The sequence below is a fragment of the Heteronotia binoei genome, chromosome 21, assembly GCF_032191835.1.
Source record: "Heteronotia binoei isolate CCM8104 ecotype False Entrance Well chromosome 21, APGP_CSIRO_Hbin_v1, whole genome shotgun sequence".
NCBI lineage: Eukaryota > Metazoa > Chordata > Lepidosauria > Squamata > Gekkonidae > Heteronotia > Heteronotia binoei.
In genome coordinates, this window is record NC_083243.1 from 22,356,240 (window position 1) to 22,368,548 (window position 12,309).

The following is a 12,309-nucleotide window of genomic DNA, read 5'->3' on the forward strand; positions in this document are numbered from 1 at the left end:
GGCTTTTTCTACATTCTCCTCTATAGCGCCATAACATCTTTTTTTTAGAAGTCCAGACAGACAGTCCTGTTGCGTTTCGGAGCCACTATTTGAGAGTAGGGTCATTTTTTTGCAGGAGAGAAAAGGTTTTTTTGCCTCCCTCAGTCAAGCTTGTCTAATGGTAGCAGGAACTGAAGCGTTCCAGGCGCAGGCAAGGAAGCATTTCGGTGGGGACAAAACACAGACCAAAGTAACTTGTTAAAGCGCGTTTTATTGAAGTATTTCGAGGGAAACTTTCATACCATAAGTAAAAATACTAGAACGGAACATTGGTTAAAAAAAACAAAAACAAACCAAAACATAATGGGGTTTCGTGTAGAGGGAAAAGTTTGAGGGTAACTTTAAATATGCTCCCTTTCAAATTAAAAAAAAAATGCTAAGGAACTGCAGAGTTTATTTAATCAACTTTGTACAGATAAGAGAACAGAGAAACAAAACAAAACAAAAGCATATCTAAAGGAACAAACAGAAAAGCCACAAATGAATAAACTTGTTCGCAGCACAAGTGGAAGCCAGAAAGCCCTGGCTGCAGCAACGGCAAAAAAGATGGGTCTTGATATCATTTTTTGGCAGAGTCAGAATGAAGTGGTTTCTTTACGAAAATACAAGACAAAACCATAGAGGGGAAGGGGGGTGGGGGGAAGTCTCAAGAATGGGGGGGGGGGGGGAAACCAACCTTTTTGAACGCCCTTATTTCCTTGAACACATGAAGTGCCACCCTACCCTTTTTTCTTTTTACACCCCACCCCAGCCACTGTTAAAGGAGTCTCCTCCAAGCACAGAAGTGTCCCCTCCCCCCTGCAAGAACCTTTACAAAAATGTACATTTAAAAAAAAAGAGCAGAAGATTCAGGATTGCCGTCTGAACTGTGTCTGGCACGTGGTCGCTTCGACCAGGGACCCTTGAAAGTATGAAGAAAAATGGCTCCGGTGCTCAAAATATGTCCCTTGCTGCATCAATTCATTCCGTTAAAAGGCAACTCGAGAAAAAGCTTTCTGTGGGTTTTTAAAAACGGAAAGCGGACTTCCCACAAGGTCAGTTTTGCAGCTGTGTAAGCATTTGCAGATGGCGCTGGGCAACTGCCTCGTATGCCTGGGGGCCGTGTCCTTGGGAAAACTCCTGGAACAAGCACTCCAACGAGGCGAGTGGGGGTGGGGAAGCGATGCAGTGCTCCGGGACTTCCTCAGCTGGTTTCAAAATGGCCTGTACACGAGGAATTGCCAGGGGGTGGTTGCCAAGATTTGGCAAAGCCAATCTTAGCGTGTGCGTGCACACACACACAACAATGGGATCGTTCAACGCACCATCTTGCCTGCGTAATGTCAAAAACGGAACGGATTTCATGCTCAGCTCCGTTGGATATGTAACGTCTCTCGCAGCCGGGTTTATGTTTTTTCTCTCACACACAATTTATTTCACCTCACTGAGGTCATCAATGCCATTCCTATAGTTAAGTTCCTAGAGCAGCCAATCATCTTCACGACTGCCCGAGTGGAAGTTGAACCGTCACATCTCTGGAATTTCTTCATTTTCTTTGTCACGTCCATTCTTGCACTCTCTTAAGTCTTGTCTCTTGTATCGTAAGAGTGCTGTTTACTACTTACATGACAAACAGTATGAAATAAATAAGAAACTGTGTTGTTTAGTTAAATGGTCAATGTAGCTGCTGTGTTGGATGCCGTAAACTTCTAGAAAGTAAACGGTGTCGGGGGTGCATATCCTTAAAAAACCTAAAAGGTAGTTGTTTCCAGAAGAAAATGCCCCCCTTTTATTTTTAAACAACATTTTAATCATTTTAAGAATGGATTTCTTGTCTTCCTTCTAAAAAAAAAAATGCATCAGAGACTCGGTCTCAAAAACACATCAGGATTGCTTTAAATATACAACCCGCAAGGCTTTCTACAAATTCAACTGAACCCGAGTACAAACATAGTTTGCAATTCACGTGTCGTAGAGAGTTCTCTAGTGTCCGTCATCAAAATAAATGTCCACCAAAATGCTGTTGAGCCGCTTCCTCTGCGTGGGCGAGCAAAACGTTAAGCCGTCCCGCTGGCAGAATATGAGAACTGAGGGAAATGAGGCCGTCGCTCGCTATCGATGCAATCCATGCTGTCGTCTGGAAGCAGCGAGAAAGCACAGTTAGGGTTAACCTCAACAGTGATGCGCTTGATGAGGTGCAAAGTAATGAAAGCATGGACCCCTCATAAGAACATAAGAGAAGCCATGTTGGATCAGGCCAATGGCCCATCCAGTCCAACACTCTGTGTCACACATAAGAACATAAGAGAAGCCATGTTGGATCAGGCCAATGGCCCATCCAGTCCAACACTCTGTGCCACACATAAGAACATAAGAGAAGCCATGTTGGATCAGGTCAATGGCCCATCCAGTCCAACACTCTGTGTCACAGAAGAACATAAGAGAAGCCATGTTGGATCAGGCCAGTGGCCCATCCAGTCCAACACTCTGTGTCACATAAGAACATAAGAGAAGCCATGTTGGATCAGGCCAATGGCCCATCCAGTCCAACACTGTGTCACACTTAAGAACATAAGAGAAGCCATATTGGATCAGGCCAGTGGCCCATCCAGTCCAACACTCTGTGTCACACAGTGGCCAAAATATATTACACACACACACATACACAGTGGCTAATAGCCACTGATGGACCTCTGCTCCATATTTTTATCTAACCCCCTCTTGAAGCTGGCTATGCTTGTAGCCGCCACCACCTCCTGTGGCAGTGAATTCCACGTGTTAATCACCCTTTGGGTGAAGAAATACTTCCTTCTATCCGTTTTAACCTGACTGCTCAGCAATTTCTTTGCTCATCTTACCTATTGCCCCCTCTACCTGACAAGAGGGTCCCCAACTTTGCTGAGTCTACGGGCACCTTCAGAATTCTGACACAGCGTGCCAGAAAACAGCTGCCACAAAATTGATTGCTAGAAATATACCCAGAACTATGGCAAAAGGTCAGCCATGAGAAGGAGACGATGATTGCAGATTTATACTCCACCCTTCTCCCTGAATCAGAGACTCAGAGCTGCTCACAATCTCTTTTATCTTCTCCCCGCACAACAGACACCCTGTGAGGTGGGTGGGGCTGAGAGGGCTCTCACAGCAGCTGCCCTTTCAAGGACAACTCCTGCGAGAGCTATGGCTGACCCAAGGCCATTCCAGCAGCTGCAAGTGGAAGAGTGGGGAATCAAACCTGGTTCTCCCAGATAAGAGTCCGCACACAAGAAACCAAAAGACACTGTGTGATACAAATAGATAATATTATTGTAATAAACACCAATCCAAAAATATTTGTGTCAAACCTTATTTTGTTTCTATCCCTACACAATCTCCGTCTAAATTTACACCGTGATCCACTGAATTCATAATGATGCAGTTCCAAAAATATAGTAAATAATAATAGACTCAAATATACTCCATAATATACTCAAATAATCATATATATATAAGCCCAATGGATCAAATTGACTATATAAAGTCTACTTCAAACTAGAGTTCTTTTGCAAGGGTTAACTTGCATATTCATAAAACGCATAGTCTCTCCGCTGTGCTGACTCCATAAGAGCTGCGTTGCTCCACTGATAGGATCTTGGAAAATGCGATCTGAACTAACCTGATGCCAAAAAATTCATCAAAACTCTCTACAATAAAATTCATACACAATATATAAACCATATAAAAACAATGTGATAAATATCAAGGGCAGCAAAGACTCACCACCAGGACTTTTTTTTGGTAGAAAAAGCCCAGCAGGAACTCATTTGCATTTTAGACCATGCCCCCTGACATCACCATTGTGGTGCACAAGACTTTTTTTGTAGAAAAAGCCCAGTGGGAACTCATTTGCATATTAGGCCACACCCACTGACACCAAGCCAGCCAGAACTGCGTTCCTGCGCGTTTCTGCTAAAAAAAAAAAAAAAGACCTGCTCACCACCATGGAAGACAATATTTTTCTCTCTCCAGTAGTTCTGCATTGAGGAACGCTGTATCAATCACTTTCACATTCGATCATTCACAAAAAGGCATTCAGCATCTCTAGCAAACATGTCAACTTTTAAAGGAAAGGAAAGGTCCCCTGTGCAAGCACCAGTCGTTTCTGACTCTGGGGTGACGTTGCTTTCACAACGTTTTCACGGCAGACTTTTTATGGGGTGATTTGCCATTACCTTCCCCAGTCATCTACACTTTCCCCCCAGCAAGCTGGGTACTCATTTTACCAACCTCGGAAGGATGGAAGGCTGAGTCAACCTCGAGCCGGCTACCTAAAAACCCAGCTTCCGCAGGGGATCGAACTCAGGTCGTGAGCAGAGCTTAGGACTGCAGTACTGCAGCTTTAACACTCTCTGCAATGGGGCTCTTACTCAACTTTTAAAACAAATCTTCTAAATCTAATACAGGTGGTTGCCTCAAAGGCATATATTTTAAAGTAACACTCAAACGCTCAATGTTCTGAACAATTAATGACGTGAATTTTCTGATTAGATGAGAGATTGTGTAGGTATTTATGGAGAAACAAAACAAGGTTTGACACAGATATTTTTGGATTAGCGTTCATTACAATAATGTAGCACACGGGTGCCTTTGGATTATAAAATGCGGCTGCTGCAGAATGTGGAGCCAGCCACAAAATGGCTACTGTAGCTTGCCTTCCGCCACACGGTGAATAGTGTCAGCCAGGCCTTGAATTCAGCAGGAGCTCACAGGAGCACAGCTCCTGAACCTTTCTGATGGCCTCCCTCCTCCTCCCCACCTTGTCCATTGAATCGTAGGTGCAGCTGCACAACAATCCCTGGATTAGGAGAGCGGGCAGCCAGCCAGCCACCAGGGGCTTTGCCACACCCCCAGCAGCCCTCATTAACTCCTGGAGAAGCCTGCACCACCCTTTCTCCACTTCTTATGTGATTTTGGGCAGCGGGTGGCTTGCTGGCCTTTTGACTGTGAGACGACCAAGGAGAGCCCCAGATGAGCAAGGCCTGCTTGGGTTGGCTGGATCTCTAGCCAGCCCAAGCAGGCCTCGCTCGCCCAAGGTTCTCCTTTCTTGCATACGGTTGCTTTTGGCTGGGGGGGGGCAGCATATGGTAATGAGTTATGTTAATGAACCCCACCACCTATTTTTCTACAAAACGACCCCTGGTGTCAACTGTTGCCAAAGCAATTCTTTTTAAAAATCCGTGCAGCCCCGTGCAGTGGCCAACTGGAAGCCCCCTTTAGCACTGCCCTCTCTTTAAAAACATTTGGGGGGCACTGGAAAAGGTGTTGGTGGGGGCCCAGAGGCACCACGTTGGGGACCCAGGACCTAGCAGGTGAAAAACCCTCTTCCTCCACCTTCCATCTATGCAACACTGCAGAAGGAGCAGCGATGACCTCCCCTTCCCCTATCCAGGCAGCAACCTCCCAATCCACATGATTATTAACCTACAAGGGTCCCCCATGATCCTAAGAACCAACTTTCCGGGGACTGGAAAGGGCTGCTGGGGAAAAGTTACGCAAGAAATATCCACGACCATCAGTACTTTCTGCTGAAGGATTTCTGAATCCAGCCCCTAAAATGCACGTAGGACTTACAGCCTTTTTTTTCTGGCCTCAACAAGGTCAGAACTGTCTGTACTGAACGGAAGTACGGATTTTGACGGCAATGCGTAGTTAAAACAAACAAACAGCTCGCCTGCTGCCTTAGGTTGGCTCAGCCTGTTCTTTGGAAAGCATTCTTTTTGATGGTGCCATTTTAGCGAGACAGGTATCTCTGGAAAAGGCAAATGCTAGGAAAAGTGGAAGGCAGAGGTCCATCAGTGGTTATTAGCCACAGTGTATTGTTAGAACTCTCTTGGGGCAAGTGATGCTCTGTATTCTTGGTGCTTGGGAGGGGCAACAGTGGGAGGGCTTCTGGTGTCTTGGCCCCACTGGTGGACCTCCTGATGGCACCTGGTCTTTTTGGCCACTGTGTGACAGAGAGTGTTGGACTGGATAGGTCATTGGCCTGATCCAACATGGCTTCTCTTATGTTCTTGTGTTCTTATGCAACAGAAAAAGAGGAAGATCCAACAGGAGATGGAGGGACTCAATCAAGGAAGCCAGGGTCCTTGGTTTGTAAGCCCTGTGCAAGGCTGTGAACGATGAGACGACTCAGAGGTCATTAATTCACAGGCTTGCCATATGTTGGAAGTGACTTAACTGCACACAGCACACGCGTCCCCTTGTTCTACAGCTCAAACATTTGGCTGCTAGGGTCACCTTGAGAAGAGACTACTGTAGTGCCCTCTACATGGGGCTGCTCTTGACTCTGACTCAGAAACTACAGTTAGTGCAGAACGCTGCAGCATGGTTGTTCATGGACTTCCCCCGATGGGAGCACATTCAACCGGTGCTGAAAGAGTTGCACTGGCTACTTATTGCGTTCCGAGTCTGTTTCAAGGTGCTGGTATTGACCTTTAAAGCTCTATATGGTCGAGGACCTGTCTATCTATGGGGCCGCCTTTCTCCATACGTTCCCCAGAGAGCACTATTTATTTATCCCTGGACCAAGGGAGGCCAGATTGTGCTCTACAAAGGCCATGGCCTTCTCGGTGGCAGTGCCAATGACGTGAAACGCCCTTCCAGAGGCCATACGGTCCCTGAGGGATCTTTCCCAATTCCGCAGGACCTGCAAAACTGAATTATTCCAACTGGCCTATAATATCTAAACGGGAGAGGACTGCCACTTTAATACTGCTAAGGATCATTATATGGGGACCATCATACGGACCGCAGCCAGAAAAAGAAGAAATTATAACACCATTAACTGGACTGGCGATTGAAGAAAACTAGAATTCTGCCTATATTAAAACTCTGAAGTAGCACCATAAATGTAATTTTTAATTGCTAAGTTTTATTTTAATTCTGTGATTTAAAATTGTTGTTGTAATGATTGTTAGCTGCCCTGAGTCCGCTTGCAGAGAGGGCGGGACAGAAGAAGCTAAATTGATTGCAATTTAGTTTCCCATTATTAATTACCTGATTGAGACGGACTTCTGGGCTACGTCGCCTTGCTAGCAAGTGGATTCGCAAGCTCTCCTGCTTGCGGCTCCCTCTGATCGGGCAGGGGGAGGGGTGCAACGGATGTGACACCCCCAAAGAGATCCTGGGGGGGGGGGTTCTCTTAGGCATGGGGCTTTCACAGGGGAACGGGGGTGCAATGGCAGTTGCTCCTGTTCCTTCTGTGTGCTCTGAAGCTCTTCCCGTCGCGATCGGTAATACAGCAGCAAGAGGTGAATGCTCGATGCTTGCCTTTCTTTTCTTTAACAAGTTTTTGATCTATCACCCCTCTATCTCAAGCATGACAAATCTGCAATGCAAGTAAGTTGGCTTTCAATTGCCAAGGGCTAATGGGTCCTTTTTACATTTTAATGATTTAGTAGTTCAAAGGAAGGGAAAGAGATCAATATCTCTAATTTCCCTGTGAATGAGGCCGTGAAAAGTCAAGAACATCTTTAAGTACTGGAAGCAATTTGAATTAATCGGAATATGGACATTTAAATTGACCCAGATCATAACGGGATATTTGTTAAAGAGACTATTATTTGGCTGCAATACGGTCTGAACAAAATGAGATACCTGTTAGAGGGATTTTTCCTTGTTGTCTGATCTGAAATTCACATGTTAACATCTAAAATTTCAGTTGGAGGAGACTAAGAAGGATGGGCTATCTGGGATTCTGAGCTACTTTTTAATCAGGATTAATGAACTGAGTTTGCCAACAGAGAAAAATGGCTTTGCGAAGCGAAATTTCTTATTAAAAAGACATTTTAAGCAGTTTAAAATCTCTGAGGCAAGATCTTGGTTTATTGGCTAACTTGGTTAAGAAGCAAATGGCAGCTTTTTTGTTGAAAGCTAGCGAAACCTCAAATCTACACAAGCAGAGTGCTAAAGAGAACCTGGTGATGTCGGTGGAATTGAAATGGGAGACTGAGCTGTAGGGAAATCAACAAAAGAAAATTAAAATGGAATCTTGTGGCGTACTTAAAAAAGAAAGCCGGAAATGGAGACCGACTCAAGCTAGGTTGAGAGGAACAAAGGCTGTGGAATTTTTCTCATCTCCTTCGAGAAGGATGACTACATTAAGAAGTAAGAAGATGCATTTTAACCAGAAAATCATGATGTGGAAATATTTCAGAAAGAAGAGCCTCCTGAACGAGATTTTTCTCAGTGGATAGCTGAACATGGACTTTGTAAGAAATTCTGATATGTGAAATTAGAAGGCTAAGTGAGACTTCCTTTTTGTTTTGTTTTGTTTTTGGGCTACAATAAGCTATCTTGTTTAAAATGATATGGATTTAAAAGTTAAAGGGCTAAAGTTTTTGAAAAGAATTTTATATAAAAAGTTATTTTAGATTAATTTTTAAGAAGGCAGATAACGTAATTTCCTGACAAATTGCTGAACTTGTTTTTAATAGATAATGATATTAGTTTCTATGTTTGTTATAGATATGGGTAATTCTACAAGCTAATCTATAACTCAGGCGATAGATTTCTTTTTAGTAAGAAGGGTTTCCTGAAATGTTTTTACCTTGGTGGATACTTGGGTAGGTAACTCACAATAAGAACAGGTACCAGATTTTTATTTTTGGGTCATAAAAAGTTGTTTTTCCTAGTCTAATAGGAATACAAGAGGTGGATTAATTGTTAAAAAGGCAGACAACACAGATGTTATGTAAACTGCTAGATTTGTTTTTTTAATAATGAGAAACTGTTTATATTGAGATAGACATAATACCAGGTTGTATTTCTTTTTAGTTTTTTTTTAAGGATAAAGATATGAATTTTTCGTGTCTGTTAATGAGAATGGTGATAAACTAACAAATTAGTTTGTGTTTTTAACAAGGTTAAGCCAAAGTAGTTAATTTTGTGCTGAGACTGCTCTGACGTGTTCATATTTATATGTGTTGAAGAAGAACTGTTTAGACTTGTATTGCAAATAATAGCTTAGTAAAAATGGTTTTTTTAATAAAAGATAAAGATGGTAAAATATATGGAGAATTTTATACTTGCAGGTAGAACGAATTGGATAGTTTATTTGGAGGTAGATTTAAAATTGATATATTTATATTTTTCCTTTTTTCACCCCGCCCTTCCCATCCTGTATATGCCCCCCCTCTTTTTTTTGTATCTATGCTTATGCTTTTTCTTTTGTAGTTAAAACCAATAAAAATTATAAAAATTAAAAAAATATTAATTACCTGATTGAAAATGAGGTTATTCCAAATAATCATTTCTATTAAAAATGTTATATTTCTGATTGCTACTATTTAAATTAATTTTGCTCTGTTTCAGATTATTTACTATATGCAAGCAGTGCTCTTTTATTGTGTTATATTTAAGGTTCTAATTTGTATTCTGTTTTATATTCAATAAAAACTTTACCCTTTGAAAAAAAAATCTGAAGTAAGTAAATAAATAAAGAGCAATGACTGGGTGTTTTTTTCCCCCCACAAAGTGCGAGTCTCATTTTTAGGCTTACGTGTTGGAAGTGCATTTAGGGATCTTGGTTGTTAGCTGTTACATTTACACAGTATTTAGATTTGGCTTCCTGAAGTCAGCAGGCCGCATCGCGGTGTGCCACGACTTTGTTAGCACAAGGCTGGTGAGTTACAAAGGAGGAAAGCTGCTGTCCCTTTACCTTGGTCTGGGGGGGTGATTGTGATCATCTGTGCTGTGAATTCTTCATCGAAGTAGCGCGTGTCCGTTTCAGACGTCACCTGTGGCTTAAATGGAGGTACCAGCTAGGAAACAAAGACAAAAGCCAAACAACTGAGTTTGCAGGGTACTCAAGAGCAAGCCCAAGAGCACAGCTTTAAATCCAAACGATGGAATCAAAACCCAACCCAATCCTAAATTACAGAGAGGGAGTTTGAAACTCTATGGACATATTCTACAAGCTCAGAGTGATGACGACATCCCCCCCATCCTTTTATCTTTGCCATAATGCCATGGGGTTCTTTACTGGCATCTAATGAAGCTGACGGGCAGTAGGTTCAGGACCGACAACAGGAAATACCACTTTGCACAGAGAATGATGATGTGGGATTTGCGGCCAAAGGATGCAGTGATGGCCATAGGAACAGACAGCTTTAAAAGGGGGATTAGATGGATTCATGGAGGACAGGTCTATCAGCGGCTACCAGCCATAGTGACTAAGGGGAACCTCCACATTCAGAGGCAGTGGTCCATCTAGTCCAGCACCCTCCCTGACACAGTGGCCAACCAGTTCCTCTGGAGGGCCAACAACAGGCCAAGGCCTTCATTAGAACATCAGACGAGCCCTGCAAGATCCGACCAGTGGTCCCTCTGGTCCAGCATCCTGTCTCACACAGTGGCCAGCCTGGAGGCCCAATCGCAGAGCATAGAGGCCGAGGTCTTTTCCTGCTGCTTCTTCCTGCCTCTGGGAATAAGAGGTTTGGTGCCTCTGAATGTGGAGGTTCCTCTCACTCACCATGGCTAGTAGCCGCTGACAGACCTCTCCTCCACGGATCTACCTTATCCCCTTTTAAAGCTGTTTTATTTCTGCGGCCATCACAAGTTGGAAAACTGAGTTCCGGGAAAAAGAAATCCTTTGTAAAGGCATTGCAGCATAACCCTTTCCCCTTGCCATTTTAGAAACGTCTATAGACATACAGATCGATACATACCGATATGCACACGCACTTCTTTTCCTATGCGCCCTGCCAAATCAATGTACCGTTTCTTAAAGAGGACGTGTGCCAGAACCTGCAAATCGACCGACCACATTAGGTAAAGCAGATCCTTTTAATCAAGTGATGGATCAGGTCCTTGGCTGTCCAGTTCGAAGGCTGGAATATGTGAATCCTCTCGGAGCTGCATCCGGCCTTCCATTTCCTAATTAACAACCCTCCCCTTCCAAACCTACAGTGGGGATTTTGTTTCGCTCTCTCTCACCTGCTCACTCACCCTCTACTGCTTTCCTATTTCTTTATAGTCACCTTGGCTTTTTGGCTGCTTCCTGTTGGCTTTCTAAGTAATTGCTTGACAGGCTGAACTTTATTATGCCCCGATAGCTCACTGGGGAAAATCACGGATGAGGCAAAATGGGAATGGAAGGGGATCAATTCCCAGGAAGGGTGGTGCTGGCCAGAAGGCAAAGCTCACTCCATCTTCTGTCCTTACAGATGTCTTTAAAGGGGGATTATACCCAGGGCTTGTTTTGTAGAAAGAGCTCACCAGGAACTCATTTGCCTATTAGGCCACACCCCCTGATAGCACAATTGTTTCACACAGGGCTTTTTTGTAGAAAATGTCCAGCAGGAACTCATTTGCCCATTAGGCCACACCCGTGGTGTTACCACTGTTTCACACAGGGCTTGTTTTGTAGAAAAAGCCCAGCAGGAACTCATTTGCCTATTAGGACACACACCCCTGATGTTACCACTGTTTCACAAAAAGCTTTTTCTTCAGCAGGAACTCATTTGCCTATTAGGCCACACCCCTTGATAGCACCATTGTTTCACACAGGGCTTGTTTTGTAGAAAAAGCCCAGCAGGAACTCATTTGCCTATTTGGACACACCCCTGATGTTACCACTGTTTCACACAGGGCTTGTTTTGTAGAAAAACCCCAGCAGGAACTCATTTGCCTATTAGACCACACACCCATAGCACCATTGTTTCACACAGGGCTTGTTTTGTAGAACAAGCCCAGCAGGAACTCATTTGCCTATTAGGCCACGCTTGATGCCAAGCTTGGAAAGGCAGCTATGAAGGAACTAGAAAAGATTCTTAAGCGTAAGGATGTGTTGCTGGCAACCAAGACAAAGATCGCTCATGCTGTGGCATTCCCCATTGCTGTGGATCGATGCGAAAGTCAGACAAGGAACGAAGCTTACAAGAAGAAAATGGATTCATTTGAAAGGTAATGTTGGAGGTGGGTTCTTCCAGTACCATGAACCACCCAAAAGATCAACCAGTGGGTTCTAGCCTCGGGATTCTCACTCGAAGCCAAAACAACTGCTCTGAAGCTATCGTAGTTTTGGTCACATTATGAGAAGGCAGGACTCCCTGGAAAAGATCAATCATGCTAGGAAAAACTGAAGGCAGCAGGAAAATGAGGAAGACCTCATAAGAGATGGATGGACTCGGATCAAGGAAGCCACAAAGGCCCTCTGTCTGCAAAACCCTGAGCCAGGCTGTTAATGACAGAACACATTGGAGGCTGTTAATTCCCAGGGTCACCTTCAGGGCTTTCTTTGTAGGAGCTCTT

The 12,309-nt window shown here is 43.8% G+C and overlaps 1 protein-coding gene across 1 annotated transcript in view; it reads right to left on the reverse strand.

Moving 5' to 3' along the window:
• Positions 1–230: 230 nt before the first annotated feature.
• Positions 231–12,309, reverse strand: part of AKT1 (AKT serine/threonine kinase 1) — a 210,764-nt gene continuing 198,685 nt past the window's right edge. The window contains exons 13-14 of the mRNA XM_060263105.1: positions 9,716–9,818; positions 231–2,155 (exon numbers count right to left, since the gene is read on the reverse strand). Coding sequence (XP_060119088.1) covers positions 2,076–2,155; positions 9,716–9,818 — 183 coding nt within the window. The 3' untranslated portion in view covers positions 231–2,075. The remainder of the gene's footprint in view (positions 2,156–9,715; positions 9,819–12,309) is intronic.